This window comes from Talpa occidentalis, unplaced genomic scaffold, assembly GCF_014898055.3.
Source record: "Talpa occidentalis isolate TD23 unplaced genomic scaffold, MPIMG_talOcc4v2.1 talOcc4.4, whole genome shotgun sequence".
In the NCBI taxonomy this organism is placed as follows: domain Eukaryota; kingdom Metazoa; phylum Chordata; class Mammalia; order Eulipotyphla; family Talpidae; genus Talpa; species Talpa occidentalis.
The window spans coordinates 32,611,638-32,629,271 of record NW_023604295.1 but is presented as its reverse complement, the minus strand read 5'-3'; the positions used below and the strand labels follow the sequence as shown (position 1 = coordinate 32,629,271).

The 17,634-nt window shown below is 44.6% G+C and overlaps 1 protein-coding gene across 6 annotated transcripts in view; it reads left to right on the top strand.

The window, feature by feature from the left end:
• DGKG (diacylglycerol kinase gamma) overlaps positions 1-17,634 on the top strand; it is a 203,708-nt gene that overhangs the window by 123,455 nt on the left and 62,619 nt on the right. For all 6 annotated transcript variants that reach the window (XR_008553826.1, XM_037525245.2, XM_054700424.1 and 3 more), the window contains one exon: positions 13,864-13,954. Coding sequence is in view for 5 of the 6 variants with exons in the window: in XM_037525245.2 (XP_037381142.1) it covers positions 13,864-13,954 (91 nt within the window). In the remaining variant the exon portion in view is untranslated. The remainder of the gene's footprint in view (positions 1-13,863; positions 13,955-17,634) is intronic.

The following is a 17,634-nucleotide window of genomic DNA, read 5'->3' as shown; positions in this document are numbered from 1 at the left end:
ACTCTAGCAAAGTGGAGACCATGTGCCCCGTGTAATGGGAACAAACCGTCCTCAGCTCCAGCCAACTGTTGCCAAGTTCGAAAGAAACCCAATATTAACAAATCTGATTTCATCAGAGGAGCTGGGCCCCAGGTGTGTGTGTAAAACCATTCAATTTTGAAAACCACTGCGCAAATTAAGCACATTTTCAGGCTTCATAGGATCTGTGGGCTTCCAAGTTGTCACACTGATGCCCAGGAAATATAATTGTAGGACTGTGATGGGATTCAATTTCTTTCTCTCTCTCTCTTTCTTGCTCTCTCTCTCGCTCGCTCTCTTGCTCTCTTGCTTGACCTTAGTTACAAATTATTAATGCTGCAAATGTAAACTGGTCTCCCACCAAGGGAGAAAATGAATGGGTTTGAGGAAAGCTTAAGTGGTCAAAATATTTGCCTTGATCAAGGTTCCTTAGTGTCCTAAAAACAGTGGATGTCCTACACATCCAGAAAGAAAAGAGAAGGTCGAAGAGAACATAGAACAGTTAGCATCTGGTTAACAAATAGATATAACATGGAAATAAAGAGGAAATGCCCAATCTCTGTTTAGGGAGAAGAAATAGAAGTATGAGACTGTACCCAAGGAGAATAGATATGGACCTTCTGAAAAGGGAAGCAGACCAGCTAACAGGATCATCATGTGAATGAGAGTTATGGAAGTAGCTATTGAGATTGTCTTTTTTTTTTTTTAATTTTATTTATACAAGAACCGGGGTACAGTCAGAAGCGTGGGAGGGTGAGAGAATTCACCAGAGCCAGAGTGGGGAACAGAACAGGCAGACTGACGAAATACACTGCTGAGGGGAGCAGCGGGCGGCAGGAGAGGTCTGCGCGCCATGTGGGATCCTCGCCGGTGGCCGGGGATCAAACCGGGGCTGCAGAGGCTGCGGACAGCTTTGCAGTCCAGTGCTCAACCGCTGTGCCACCAGGGGAGGCCCTCGAGATTGTCTTTTTTAAGCATGTATTGTAGTAGAATTGGTTAAAGTGGACTCTGGGATGTTTGAAGGAAATTCATTGGAAGACAGAAGGGCAGAGGGAGCTCAATCATCAAATCCTCTTGGGAAAGTCCAAGTGAAATTTATTTCTTTTCCATATTGTATCATAGAGCCTTTAATATATTTTCTAACCTGTTGAGATCATGCAAAAGCAAAATACTTAGTTTCCTAAATTTATCTGACCACAGAGCCATCTTACTAGAACAATGTTTTGCTAATTTCACATTGGAGAAAACCCCTGTGTCAGAAACAAAAAGGAGTATGTGACCCAAAAGTTGTTTTTCTCTTCTGGTTGTGGGGAAGGGGGCAATTGTCACATCCAGAAAAATCCTGATTACTATTTCTGGTGATTCTGATGTTTTGAGTAGGAAACTAAGGGGCGATGCTTTAGTCTCTTTCTCTGCCATGAGTCATCATTTTAGAAGAAACGGGCATGTATGGGGAGCACAGAGCTGCTCTGTGGCTGATCTAAGAATGACTGTTCTTCTGGACCATAGATTTCAGTGCGGGAAGGACAGACCCTTGGCAAGGAATCAGGAGCTTGTCACATAAACCAAGAGGAATATTTTTGGCCAGAGACTTGAAGACCAAACAAGAGCGCTTTAAAGTGAGATTTAAACAGGATAAAGTAGAATGCATCTCTAAAATCACAGCCTGCAGAGGGGCAGCAGGTGTGAGCTAGAAATAAGAAGCCTGGCAGAGGTGGTGCCAAGCAGTTCTCCCAAGAAATTGGCAGGGAGGCGCCTGGGGGTCACACCCGCGGCAGGGTCACATTTGCCAGATGCACAGTGAGGGGGTAAAGCGAACAGACGTATTCATTGGGAGAGACGAGCACGGTGACCAGAGAGACGGCAGCGACTTGGTGGCAGAACATACCACCAGGATGCTGTGCTAGGTGGGGAGGCAGGTTTGCACCACGCAGTCCCCAACATGGGTGTGAGGAGAGGATAACAAGTAGAAGTCACAAATGTCAGAGTGGAAACAAAGCCAAGAGCATATGGATATGATTTTCAAAAGGGCGAAAAAGAAAGGATTTTGCTGGCAGTGTGTACTACAGTCTTCTCCGGCAGAGTGAGGCTCTGCCTGATGCTTTCCTATTTAAGATTTTTAAAACTGGCACAGGAAGGTGCTGGAATAAGTACGGGAAGGGGCTATTTATCCAGGCACCTGCCCCATCTAATGAATTATTGACTTGCCTTACCCATGCTTTCATGACTTAAAACATAGAGGAACAAACGGGGAATTACCTACACTGCATTTAATTTTAAGGAGGTAACCCACTGGCTTGTGGTGGGGAAGGCACAGGAAACTTAAGAAGTAACTAGACCATTGTGTAGCTTTACAGTTGTAAAAGGAAGAAATAGCAGAGTAAAGTTGTGCCTTTCCTACCTCTGCTACTTCTCACTTGCTTATGGCACCTCCAGTTCCAGCCTCGTAAGAACTTCTGCCAAGACTCCAGAGGTGACTATGAGGGGCTTTAGGGTAGAAAACCCCCAATCTAGTTTCTTTCCGAGGAAGTAGAGGAAAGCAAAATGCAGCAGGAAAGATAGGTGTGATCCAAGCAAGAACTCAGACTCCACAACGCCACAGAACCAGTTTCATACCTGGCAAGAGTTTTGTTGCACCTTTGTTTGAAGGTCTATCCTCCACATACATTCTCTTAATAGTCCCCACAACCCCTGCAAGGTAGGCACTGTTATCCCAATTCAAAGATGAAGAATCTAAGAACAGAGACCAAATGACTTGCCCAAGGTCAGAGAATAAGTAAGTGACTGAGATGTGGCTTAAATCCAGGCCTTTCTGGCATCTAACCAGAGCCACTATCAACCCCGCCAAGCTGTCTCAAAAAGTAGACATTGGATACATAATGGGTTAATCTGCTTTTGTAGGTTAGCCTGCAAACCCAACCTCAACATTACATTGTTTCTATGGGGAAATGTGCTCAAAGTGACAAACAACTGGCTTAACCAAGGAACTTTTGTAACCTGACCTAGCATAAATCCGGCTGGTGGTGGGAGGGAGGCAGAACAGACTCATTCAGCCTGCATCCCCTCTGACACCCTGACTCTGCCTCAGCCAGCCTTTGGCAAGAAACACGCTCAAACACTTCTGCAAAATAGCCACTGTAGTACCTCCCACAGACAGCAGATGGGAGGACCTAGTGAGGGGGACCCTTTGGTGTGTAAAGCAGTTAATACAATTCCAGCACAGAGTAAACCTTGAAGTGGAGACTGAGATTATCCCCAACAACTGGGGCAAGGGGTGTGTGAGCTGGAGTGGAAGAGGATGGAGAGGGAGCAGGCAAAGTTCTGCTGTCTCTCTCTTGGGGTCCACCTGGCAATTACCATAGGGTGAGGATAAGCACCCATTTCTGGGGTGTGCCTCTGCTTGCCTGCACAGTTCCTAGTTTCCAACTTTGGCTGGTCAGGCCCCAGGCAGTGGAATTCTCAGCAAGAACTTGATTCCTGCTCAGTGACCCAACTTCTCTAGACTTTTCAAGGCTTATGTTCCAAAAAGTCATCCTCATCCTCACCCACCTGTGCCTTAACTATCCCTTAACTATGCCTTCAAATACCATCTTCACAGGCTGAGGGATGTAGGATTCTTGCTAAAGATGAGTTCAGAACCAAAAAGCTAATAGCGGCTATGTACTCCTTGCTGAACCCTAGAGACTTGCTTGCCAATCTGCCACCCCCTCTCCCTCCTAGTGGGATTCCTTTTTGTCCCAGCATTTGACTTAGCTCCTGGGGAACTAGGAGAGCAAGCTGATTCAGTGCCCTCCAGCCTCAGCCAAATCGGCCTGAAGGGGATCTTCTTTCCACGAATAAATCTTCAAAGGTAAAAAAGATGGCGAAGAAGAAGCCACGCTGTGAGATTTATTTCATTTTATTTATATTTTTTAGTGAGGGGAAGGGAGCACTTTTCTCTTGGCAAGGACACACACTGACTGGAAAAAAATACCCTGGATACTCAAGTTTTCTGGAGAGAAAAACCCTGACTGCTTCACCAGTGGTATCTCCTGAAGGTCACCCCCAAAGTGGCAGGACCCTGAGGTGACACTCACTTCACTGGCAGTTCTCAGGTCAGGCTGCAGGGCTGCCGCCTGGGAGAGGCAGTGTCTGTGAGTGTGCTCCATAGTATTAGATCCCGACTCCAGAAGCCTCTCTGTTTCAGGCGCACACACGTGTACACACACACACACACACACACACACACACACACCCCATGTGTGTCCCTGAGTGCTACATTCAGGGAGAATCTGATTCCATATTTTGGCAAGCTGTGTACCTGGATTCTTGCTCTTAGGAGAAGATGTTGTCAGATGCCAGATAATTCGGGAGAGCCTATCAAAAAAGAGCATGTCCACAGTCCATGGAAACCAAATGTCATGTGTAGAAGAGAAGGGCATAGATTCTTTGAAGACCAGATTTAGCCCCAAAGGGGCAAAGAAGCTGCTCTGGAAACGAGGCAGGGATGTTCAGTCCTTTGTCATTGTGGGACAAGAACAGAGACCAGAAATCAGTAGAAAGCCCCAGCCCCCAGACTCTGGTGAAGAATGCCACAGGATCCAAGCAGCCATGGCCAGCCAATCCAGAGCAGGGATCGTGTGGCCTCGTCTGTGGACTGAATGGTAGATGTGAGCAAACCCAGGCCACAGCATGAGTGATAACAACCACAAGGGCTAGTGGTGCGGTTGCCTTTCCTACTCGTACTAGGTGCCTCTGGGGCACAGTGGTGGGAGCTGGGGAATGGGAAATTAAGGGATAAGAACTGAAGTTGGGAGTTGGTGGCGCTCCAGCCTGTGCATCAATGCAGATGGGTCTGTTTCCTCATCTAGACCATGAGAAGACTGCTGGGGTTTAGATGAGAACCACCACCCAGAAATGGTTTGGAGTCATCCATTCTGCCTAACACACTATTTTTATTCCTTCTTCTCCACTCCTTACCATGAGTGCATAATCACTAAGATTTCTGTCAGCCAAAGAGCTGTTCTAAGAAATCATTTGTTTCCCCATTTTTTATTATTCAACCACACCCTTTGCCATTAGGTCAGTGTTTCTGGGTTACCAAGACATGACCAATGTAATTGATTTAATTCCATTCCACATCAAGAAGAAAAAATAACCCACTAGTTAGCCTGTGTGATCTTTCTTGTGATCAAGAGCACAAATACTATTCTGCACTAAGAAATGGCAGCAACTCTGGAAGATTCCTTGGAAACTGTGATCTCCTAGCTAGGACTCCCTGGGCCCCCAAAGGCCTCTTAAGGGGAAGCAATCATCTGTGATTTTATAGGTAATTTTTTGCATATGAAAATAACTTAAATAGTGTATTCATAAGTTGCTAAGAGGATCCCATATTTATACCATAAAATATATTTCTTTATATTATAAAATATATCCTATAGTATATTTATACTATGAAATATACAGGTTTCTCCCCCCTTTCTTGACCTTTTTTTCCTTTCAGCCCTCTTGAACTCTCCTCCTTTTTAAAATTTTTTGTTGTTGTTGTTCCCCATGATTCTAACCACCTCCTCCTGATCTCTTGTCTCCAGTCCTCCCATTCAGCACCTCAGATTTTTCTGAGTGCTATGAACACCAGTCTTGTCCCGGGTATGGACAAAAGCCAGGGAATACCTTGCCCCTTGAAGCTGAAGCACATGGAGCCAAGACAAATCTGTTGGCAGGAACAGTGGGCACAAAAGTCACAGTCAGAGAACAAAAAAGCTATTTATAAAGCCTCCTTCCTGATTGCCGGGGATTCACTTTCCCTTGAACCAAAGGGGCCACTGCCCCCTCTTGGAAAAGATTCTTCCATCCATAACTCCGTGCCTAAGAGTCTCTGAGTGCCCATTCCAACGGGCAGTGAGAACAGGGGACAGCATGCAGGGCGGGTTAGATGTGACAAGCTCTCTGATGGGCCAGGGCAGCTGAGTGTGTGGTGACACAGATGGCCTGTGCAGCACCTGTGAGGTGGCAGTCACAGGCCCCTTCCAGGACTTGACATCCTGGCCACAGAAACAAGCCTACCTGCCTCCGCTTTTTTTTTTTTTTTTTTTTTTTGCTTTTAAACCATTGATCTAAACTTTGGTTAACACAATTTTGTACTTCCAAAGGCATTTGGGGATTCAAATAATGTAAAATGCTAACAGATAAAGTATTCTCAATATTATTAGTACCATTGATCATTCAACTATAATTCAACTCAAGTTGCCCTGCCTGTGTTGCAATTATACCTGCTTGACTGTGTTAGATTATTAGTTACTTAATAACTTGACATTAGTCTACTATCTTCAGTAGAGTAGCAATAACACCACCAATAACCCAGTAGGTTGACAGAAAATATTAAGTGAAGTTATTTGCTTTGTTTTATAATTGAGATAAGACTTGTGAAAAAATATAATTAGTGTAATTATAATTTGTTAGCTAGGCATAGTTTTCCCCTGATGTATAGTTTGGAGCCTATACAGAGTTCTTTTAAAAAGCTAAATTAGTTGTCAACTCTGCAAATCAGGACATTTTATATAAGAACACATACTTCTGGCTTCTCTGTTTAAAATGGCAGCTCTGGCAAGACCCAGGCAGCTATAGGGCAACATGGGGGTTTCCCATTCTGTCCCGCACTGTGTGATCGCAAGTTCAGAGCACTTGCAGAAAACCTAGAAGTCGGTTGTTCCAAGCCCTTCATTGTAGTGTGGAGAAACTGAGGCCAACTGGCTCTCTTGGTGTCACATGCTAGTGTATGTGACACTAGTGTATGAGAACTGGGACCGGAAGGCTGGTCTCTTGTCTGCTGGCCCCCCAGGGCCTCCACCACATCATCCTGCCCCCTCAACATAACACAGAACTCTGCCTCGTGCAGAGTTTCGTGCCAGCACAGAAAGCCTAACCGGTCATTTGAGTCATGACCCACTCAGAGAACCTGGTTATCAAAGTCCAAACCACAAAGAGAAATACCTTCACTTCAGGAGCCCCTATTTCTAGAAATAGCCATTGTGTCCTCTCTACAGCCTTCTGAACCCAAAGAAATGTTTTCATATTTGGATGACTTCAAAAGCCCCTCACCCTTAAAGCTTCAAGATTATCTGAAAAAAAAAAGGGTCATCAGAAGCTCATTGCTTTGTGGAAAAAATTCCCAGCAGCCAAGTGGTACTTGTGGCCAACCTTGAAAACAGGCTGCTCTGAGGCTGCCAGGTGAGGTCTGATTCCAGCCCTAAATTGCTGACAAATAGAAAAAACAACACTTTTAATTAGTCTCATTTTTTCCTCATCTGTCAAAAGGTTCAACTAAGTAGTGTACTGTTGGTATTTTGTTTTTGCTTTTTATGTAAAGCAGAGGGATATTAAGAAAACCCAGAAGCAGAGCTGACCCAGGATGTCACTGCTGCTCTTTGCCACTCGTCCTTGAGGCCAAGTCCCCACAGCCCCCATAAAGTCCTCTGCCTCAAAAACAGGTCCAGCTTGGTCATTTAGAGCTTGACAGTGAACCTAGATTTGTGGACCTGGAAACCAGCCTCAGGACAACTAGTTAAAGATTAGTCATCTCCAGCTGAAAGGTGATTATGAGGAGGAAAGAAACGGTGAGCCAAGAAAAACTCAGGAAGAGCAATGCAGGGAAAGCAGTCCAGAAGTCATTAAAACATTGTTAATTTTATTTTCTTCAAAAAACACTGGCTGCCTGAGAGAGACCCCCACACTACTCCCTCCCCTGCCCCTGTGCTGGGGGGAATGAGCCTCCCAGGGACTGTGTCTGTGTCTCCTAGCAACCGGAGAGAAGTTAGTGAGCACTTGACATGCACTGAACACCTGCTTGTGCCTAGCATTTGCCACATGAGCTTCACAACTTTGCTGGGTAGAGAATCATATTCCCATTTTGTAGAGAAAAAAAAAATGAGGGCCAGCCAGCAAGTGGCAGAGTCAGGCATGAACCCTAACCTCTCAGATTCCAGAGGCAATGCTCTGGTATAACTGATGGTAAACAGACACCTTCTGGTGCCACAGGCAGCGTAGCAGTCCCCCAACGTGATCTAAGTGTGGAGTGGCTGGGAGATATCATCCAAGTGGCATTCAGCCTCTCAGAGTGGCAAGGAAAGGAAAGTGGAGGCTGCATCGCCTACCCCAAATTGTAGGGTGTCACCAAAAGCTTTGGGAAGGTGCTGGTGAAGGAAAAGGAAAATAAGGAAAACGAGACAGAGAAGTCATTTCAATCTGTGAATTCCTTTCTTTGTAGCAATAGCACAGACCTCATAAGATTTTTCTGAAAAGACGGTGGATAGATTTTTCTGGAAAAGATAAGATTTTTCTGGAAAAGACGGTGGATATAAAGTGATTAGCAGAGTGTGGAACCAAAACCCCAAACTTCCCAGACAGAGAGGCTTTTTCTATATCAGGCTCAAAAACTAACCTCAGCACTCCATGCTGTACAGCTCTGCTCTGACAGTGTGGACAGAACAGAAGAATCCAGATGACTTACTATGCAGTGATAGGGGTCTGGGTTTCTGGTTTCCTTCCTAATCTCACAGCGTCTGTAACCTGCAGGGAACCTTACCTTGGTTAAACCTACCAGTCAAGTCCTTAGCAATGATGCCCCAACACTTACAGAGAAAGATCTGCCTTACCTTCTCTTAGGCCACTTGGCCTGAAGGCAGCCTCCTCCGCAAGGCCCTCCATTAACAACTGACCTCAAAAATACCTGACCAGCCTTTATCCCCGAAAGAGTCTCTTCCTTTTGCTAGCCTTACCCTTTGGTCCTTGCCTTTACACTTCCAGTCATTTTGGCATTCAAAATAATCTACTTTTATATTATCTCAAATAAAGCAAATGACTATTTTTCTGAGTTAACCAGATAAAGGCAAGAGTACTCTGATTATTGACAAGACATGAACAACAGTCAACAAATTTTAAACGTGTATGGGCAATTATGGCCTCCTATTTAACGAGACCAGTCCTAGTTAATTTCACATAACTCATTTATTATTTATAACAGAGTGTTAACTATTAGCCCATTTTATGGGTGAAGAGGCTTAGAAAAAAAATGTGCTCAAAGGCACATGAGCTCTATAACTTTGCTAGGTAGAGAATCATATTCCCATCTTGCAGAGAAAGAAGTGAAGGGCAGGTTATAACTTTGAACCTAGAACTCCTTGATTCCATTCTAGGGACTCTGCATCAGGCCCACTGCCCTCTCTGATTGTGAGGAAAAATGACCCACACTGAACCTGAATTGGAGATGCCTGAAGAGCAACTTATGTTTGTCTCCTAAGAGAGGCACTCTTTCTACCCTGTTGCCCTCTGTATTGGAGATGGTTCTGGGGCATTACTTCTGCCCCATTTCTAGATGAATTGAAAGGAAAGGTACAGGGCATTCCTGAAAATGTCTGACTTTGCTAAGGGTCAGTTCTGGATTCCCTGATTATCCAAGTCACTGCTGATTCAAGACAGAGGGTTCCTGTGACACATCTGATTCAAACTCCTCTAGAACACCCCTGAATTCTGGTTGCTAGGAGGGTCTGCCATTCTTCGTCAATCAGCTTTTCCTAGGATGTGTGCAACCACTGACAACCCAGACCCCTAAGAGCATCCACTTAACCGGGAGAAGGAGAAGCACAGCAGTCTAGTGAGTGTGCAGGAGCACACGTACCATATGTAAAAGATAGGGTGCAGGGTAGCAAAGCACAGGCTCTAGGATCAGGTAGTCAGGGTTTGGGCCCCCCTCTGCACTATCTTACTAAGTGCAAGTCCTTTACTCACGCCAGTCATTTATCCTCCCCAAGTCTTTGTTTCCTTATTTTTAGCAATAGTATCTACCTCATCATCAGAAAATCAAAAGAAATATGATAAGTATTTAAAATGTTTCACAGAATGCAAAACCAAAGGGTCATGGGAATGGAATATATTCACTTCTAACATAAAAAGTACTTGACTTAAAAGAAGAAAAATAAAAGCTCTTATATTTTGAAAAGTCTCCTATGCATCAGAGATCAAATGTTTGCATCTTAGTGAACTATTAAAAGGATATAAGCCCTGTAAGGGAATAATCAATGATCATGCCTCTCTCATTCATCACTTCTCTCCAGACCTAACACAGCAACTGACACATAGTAGGGTTTTTTGGATGTTTTCATGGATCCATGGATGGGCAGAGGGACGACCAGATGGGCCAAAAAAAAAAAAAAAAAAACCAACATTTTAATAACAAAGAGGACTGCCACTAGAATTGATTTCCTGTCCCCCTCTCTCAGTGAATAGTACCTGTCATCCACTGTGCTGTCTAAGACAAAAACCTGGGTGTCACTTTGACTATTTCCCACTCACTCCTAACAATCAACCAGCCCTGTCAATTCCCCTAATTTTTAGCTTGTGAATCCATCCTGTTCTCCCAAACTCTACTGTCATTACCTTTGTTCAGGCACTTTTCAGTTCTCCCCTGGATTTCTATACCACCCCCAAACTATTCTCCAGGCCTTCAATCTGTACCTGCTCCTTCTAATCCACTCTTCACATGTGGGATGAAGAGACTGTTACTAAGCACGAATCTGAGTGGGTCACTACTACCTCCAATACCATCCCCACATAAGGATGGTCCATGACATACTATCGACTTTAAAGCCCTAATACTCAAGCATGGCATCCCCAGCCTTGCAGTCTTGCTCCTCCGCTTTCCAGCCCTTCCTAGCCAAATCTCCACAACCCTTATAGGTCCCCTCCAGCAGATTTATGCTCTGTTGCCCTGTGTCATCGTCTGGAATGCTCCTCCTCACTTTCTCTTTTCCCTTCCACATCCTTCAGAACTTGACCCAAGCATTGCCTCCCTAGGAAGTTTTCTCTGATGGCCCCTAGCCCCACTAAGAAGTAAATGTCCTCCTATGTACTCTAGTGCTCAATGCTTAGCTCTGGACACTAGGGTTTAGGTTTCCTTGTCTATCTTTACCCAGTGCCTAGTCATGGAGTGATATATTTTGTTCTACAACTCTCTTATAATTCTGGCACAATGAATGTTTCTTGAATTGATAAATACTTTCATTCACAGCAAACATACACTGTCTTAGAAGCATATTCTCAATCAACATCACATCCTTGGACAAATGTATGACCAGTCAAGGTAGTTAACCAAGGATTAGGGTGTAGTCTGTGACTCTGGAAAAATCTATTAGACAAATGGGAATCATGTTTTTAACAAGACGACACATGGTCTAACAAACATGATTACATATCTTTCTATCCTAGAAAAATTTGAGGTTGGCTACCCCACTTCATCTGTCATTTGTGCCTCCCTATGTTATGCAAATATGGCAGTCCAAAATATTGAAATATGTCTAATAAGTAAATAGCTAATGTTCTTGGTGAACTTATTATAATCAAGCATTATGTGACGTGCTTTGAATCATCTCACTTAATCTTTTCAACTACCCTTTGAAGCAGATCTCTTAACTGTCTCCATTTTACCGATGAGGAAACTGAGGCTTTAAAAGGTTAAATAACTTGCCAAAGGTTATACAACCAGCAGTGGACATCTAGCCAGCAGTGGACATCTAGCCAGCAATGGACAATGGCCTGTTTGATCCTTGCAGTCATTCTGTGATGCTGACCTCACCATGACCTCCTAACCTTATTAGATCATCAAAAGAGCCACTGTGGGGCAAAAATAACTGTAGCTTCCAGACATTTTTATTAAAACCCTAAATCTCCTGGCAATAACTTTCAAAAGTCATGATTCAGACAAGCATTGATATTTGAAAATGGAATCACAGTGCAGGTCTCCTGGTTACAGAGATGATTTCACTGCAGGAGAAGTATGCTCAGCCTTGACATTTATGACAATCTGTGTTTTTCCCCTTACTGAGTCTTTTGCCATCATTGTCTATTGAAAGGCATTGACCCTCATTCTATCCTCCCTGAGGAATCGTCTCTTCCAGGTTTCACCAGTCTGTCCTTTTCCATAGCTATCACTTCACTGGGATCTAGAGAGATGTTTCTCAATGTCCTGACAACTGACCACTGACGTAAAGATCACCTCGGCACTCATAAAGATGCATTTTCCTGGGCCCTGCCCCACAAACTGTCACATAGAATCTCTATAGATTGAAGTCCAGGAAGCAGCATTTTAATCACATTTCTCAGGTAATTCATATGAAAATTTTTCAAGAACTCACAAACATAGTCTCCAGATCCTTACCACTCCAAGCATACTCCTTGGACCAGCATCAGCAGCTTGTTAGAAAGGACTCTTGGGCCTCCATACTGAATGTCTTACTGCAATCCTCAGGTGATTTGTATGTGCATTAACATTCAGAGAACCAGTGATCTAGAACATTTCCCAATATTTTTTGACATCGTAAACAGAAAACAAAAACAAATACTGGGATGACAAATGGGAATGCTTGCTGTGCTATCCATACCGAAGAGAGGGCTCTGCCTGACACCCCAACATTAGTAGTAGCAGGACAGCCTGCCCCACAACCCCCTGAAAGTGGAGAAGATTGATATCACAGTCTGTGCTGTGGCACCCTGGCTGAGAAGCCCTGGCCTACTTAAAGTACAACGGATTCTCTAGCTTTCTTTGTAAGGGTTTATTCCCCAGATCTTACTTATTCTTCTTGTCATCATCACCTGTTGCTTCTTTTCAAGCATACTAAGAATCAAAAACACTACATCCCAATCAATTAGATCTTAGAAATCTTCACACAATGGAAGTCTCATATTCAAGTTCTAGGTGGACTCTGAGAAATTCAGGGAACAGAGTTGTGTCTGTTGTATGGAACAGTCATCTGTTATAGCCTAGGACAGATAGGAAGAAATAAGAGTTCTCTGCCCATTGAGGGATGCTCCTTTCTTCTTAGTCCACAAATGTGAGGATGGAAGATCAGCACCATACAAGGTGATCTCCTCTTTCCTAAGTGCCAAGAAGAATGCAGTTTTGTTTAATCCTTCCTTAGCAAAAATCTATCTGCTTATGAATTAGACAGGTGTCCTTCCTCTTAGCCAATTCCCAATGATGGGATGACAGTTGGGATGGAAGAAATGGAGTACCTTGAGAAACACTTCCTGGTGAGACCATCTGATCGATAGGACCAAATGTGAGGACACACCGTCTGACTTTGCACTAAGGAATATGTTGATAAATGTTAAAGCTCAGAATGATGAGCCCTAACTTTGGAGAAGTATGACAAGGTTGTGGCCTTATCAAATACAGTTGAGAAAGACATGGAAAAGGGGGAGTGTTACTATCAAATAAATCACTTTATTTCCTTCTTTTTCTTCCTTACCCCCAAATCTGTGTCTAATTCTCTCCACTCTGCTTCTTCCAATCAGAACATAGACAAAGCACATATCTTGGATGGTTTCTTGTGAGGTTGTCTCGCCTGTCCCAAGACTATATAGCCCTCAAGTCTCAAATGTTGTCTACTTTTGCCTTTGTATCCCAGCCATACCCAAGAGAGGGTTCTGCCTGAAATCTCCTTGCATTAGTAATAGCAAGACAGCGACCAGGCCAAGTTGTCACTTGTTAACCTCTGGTTGATTTTCATGGAACTCTTCCCTTGAATCAGATACAGAGGCAAATGTGCTCTGACCACAAAGTCCAGAGTGCAGCTGGTAATTCACCTAGAGTAACCATGATGTCTAAGAAATGAATGTTTTTTTTTTCTCTAAGTTCCTAGCAAGAACAGTTGCTGAAAAATATTTTAAATCCATCCCTGTTCGTCCGATAAATAGTGAAAACATAAGGTTGAGGAATGCTGTGGATTTGGAGCCCCCAGTCCCAGTAATTAACTTCTTTACGTGACCACTACAAATACAGAATACTGAACATCTCTCTGCTTCATGATCCAGGATGAAGAACAAGCTGTGGTACTTTGAATTTGGCACCTCAGAGACCTTTGCAGCCACCTGCAAGAAACTCCACGACCACATTGAGTTGGAGGTAAGTTCCTTCATGGGGTAATGGCTTCCTGGGCCTTGGTTCTATTACCTGGACTGACACGTACATCCTCAAAACACATGCCTGGGTTCTTAAGAGGTGATATTAAGATCACCATTTGTTGTACCTCCATCTTGTTCCCAAACACCTCCACAACCTTACTCAGCCCTCAGGGCTCTGGGGCCTGGATGCCCAGAGTCTCTTCCTGCCTCAGCCGTTTCCCCACTACAGCCTTGCTGTTCCCCCTTTTCAGAGAAGCAAAGACTTTGTTGCCACCAGCACAGGAAGAGCTGCTGTTGAAGTAGAGATAATGTCCCAAGTCCGGTAAAATCTAGGAAGTGATGGCCACAGGGCAGCAGCAGTAAAAGGTTTAGGGGTGAGGCCAGAGGGCACCAGCCATCTCTGAACTCACCCTGCCCCAGGTTTCACAACTGCTTCAAGTAGCTTACTCATAAGCACACAGGGTCGACTTTATGAATAGGCAACTGTGCTATCCACAGGGGCCCTTGGTTTACTGAGCTTCTCTTACCATCTTGAAATTCTTGATTTTTTTTTTTAATAAATGGCCCTGCATTTTCATTTTGAACTGGGCTCCTCAAATTATGTAGCTGATCCTATTGGAGCACTCACATTTAGAAGTTCTTTCAGCACTTGTCGCAGCCTGCCTTAGTTTGCCCATCAGCTTCCCTGTCCTGTTGATAAGCTACCCACTTCCCATCCCACTTCTGCTGTTTCCCTCCTGAAGTCCTGTCACTGGTATGAGACGGTATCTCTGGTTGCTAGGCACCTGCAAACCCTTCCATCTATGTGTACCAGCTCTGCCTTGCTCTGCAGCACTTCAGGCCATAGTTTCCTTGCCCATAGTTCTCATAGTTCCTAGCTACTAACACACCACCTTCCCCTGGGATTCAGGCCTGTAAGTCTTGTTTTCACTTGAGAGAACCAGTGAAAGAGGCAGCCAGAATGTTCAGCTCATCCTGTCCCCGCCCTTCACCAAAGCCTCCATTAGCAGTCAAGTAGTGGGTCCAGGGCATCCCAGCAAGGAGGAGCATTTGGCCTGGAGCAGTGTGGGAAAGCCCCACCACTCCCAGCCAGAAAGCAGCGTTTGCTCTCAGGGAGTTTTCACAAACAAAACACAAAGCCAGAGATTCTATGCTTCTATTTGACTCATCTGCCTGCCCCTCCCATTGGTTGCTGGGTTACCAACCAGGGTAGGAGGAGCCCATTCTGGCTAATCCCCTGAACTTGGAGCCAGCTTGGTCAGAGAGCAAAGAGGCCCAGGAGCCAGGGGCATCTGTCCCCAGGAGGTACCACAGATACCTAAGAGAGGCAGAAAAGGCTGCCCTCCTCTGTTGATTCATAAATGCATAGCCTGGGAGCTGCAGTGGCAGTGGAGAGGGCTAGGCCAGGCACTGAGCGTGGCTAACGAGATATGTGTGCATTTTTCCTGCTGGCATGATCATCCAGTGGGGTCTCTTTAAATATACCCCAATGAGGGACAGCCCTGACCTAACCACCACCAGCTGCAGGCACACAGCGACTGCTTGTTCTCCCTGCAGCTGGCCTTGAAACTATGCCCAGAATAGAGCAGACCAGCTCCTCTAGCTGGACTGCCCGCCCTCAGGGCTCCAGGCCCAGCCACATTGACTGTCCCCTCTGGGTCCCAAGACCCAGCAGCTCTTTCTCCACTGCAGAGGAGGCTGGTGGCCTACAGAAGGGGATAGGGTTGTTCTTGCTGTGGGTCCTTGGGGGCTTTGGAAGCACTTCCTGTTTTTCTTATCTCCTCATAATGAGTCTTCTTAGTACTTATTCAAGAGGGGGGTGGGAGGATATATGAAGGGCAGCTTTCAGCCTTCAGGATTGGGGCAGGTACCATCTAGAGAGAATGAATGATGCACCCTGAGATCCAGAGGCAGACAGATAGCCAGAGGGGATGATGTATGTGGGTGGCAGGTATTAAGAGGCTGCAAAGCATCACAGGTAGATGGGAGAGCATCGGGGACCTTGGATGAACAGTAAGACAAGCTATGTTAAGTAACTTCTAATTGTGGCCACTGCGCACAACAGCCCAGACCTGTGAGGTCCACATGCAGCTCACCAGCTGGAGGTTAGTGATCCCTAGAATAGCCCCACAGAGGTGCTTTTATTCCATGTCAGTTTGCACAGCCCTATAACCACCCTGTGAGCTAAGTATTGTTTCCCCATTTCGTGGAAAAGTAAGCTGAGGCACAGATTTTTAGAAGGGTAAAACAGAAGGGGAGAGAAAAAAAGGACAAAGAAAAAGTCACATACTTTGGCTGTCATAATTTGTCCTCATTTGATAAAATAACCCAGGAGGCAAATATTATCACTTTTTTTTAAGGAGGAAACTCAGCTACATTAAGTAATTTGACCAGGTTTTCATTGCTAACACTGGTTCCAAGAGAGAGGACTCTAGGTCTTTTGGAGTGAGTTCTGATTTACAACCCAATAGAGATTTATCTAACAAGTGTTAGAAAACTGAAAATTTCATCATGGATGCACAGTTTTGTTCTCCTTTATTGAACACGAGGCTGGGTCCCTCTTAGTTCTGGCATCTGGGCAGGTGCTGGGAAATATTTCAAAGGAACAGAAGACAGTCCTGCTGCTCATGATGGAAGGAATGGGTTCAGGCTGGACAGAAGGAGACAGAGACGGAAACTGCCTTAAAGTTTACGAAAGGTTTTCCCACGTAGCGACTCATTTTATTTTGATCAAAGAATATGCAGAGTAATTATTAATGCTATTTGGGTGCAGGGAGACCGCCCCCCTCCAGAGTTCTACTGAGGCTAGACAGACAAACAAATCAACATCACACAGATTAGTAGGAGGAAAAAAACAAATTTAATAAGATACATATGGAGAATTTGCATGGTTTTAAATTCTAAAGTAAATGAAGGCAAATCAGTGGCTTATGTCCTATAGTAAGGGACATAGAATATCAAGAAGAGAAAAAAGTGTTTACATGAGAAAGGGGAGATGCTTTCATCTTGTTAGCTTGTGACTGAGGAGTCCCCAGTCACCTCAATTTTTCAGGGGTACACACTCTAAAAGAGATCTGGCCATCACATACACAAAGGCAAGGAAAGCATACTCTTAGTGTAAATGATTTTTAATAGGATTGGTGTGCAGGATTGGGAATAATATTGGGAAATTTTCAAATTTTTCCAGAAAAGCTCCAAAAATTACCCATCCCCTCATGATCAAATGCTCAGCCAAATAGGCGCAACCTGCTGAGGCTGAGGTCCAAAAGCTTGCCACAAATCTGAGGTACCTTTGGCAATGAACCCAAGAAAGCAGTTGGGCAGGTCCCAGAGACCCAGGACAAAAGGAGAGACTCAAAATTCATGTAATCCAACATGAAGTTGAGATAAAAGCTGCCACTCTTTCTGCTAAGGTCCAAGAAAAATCTCCCCACGCGTCTCTCACCCACCTGTCACTTCCAGGTATCGCTTCTAAGTATCTCTACATGTCTCTCCCCCATGTGCCTCCCCCCATCTATCTCTTCCTCCCTCCTTCTTCCACTTCACTTATACATCCACCTCCATCCTCTCCAGCTGCTCCCCATTCAGGAAGTCCAGTTCATGGCAGGCTGGGACATGTAATCCATATCTTCAGTGCCCCTCCCCCTCCTCCTCCATAACAATCTGACAAAACCTGCTTCT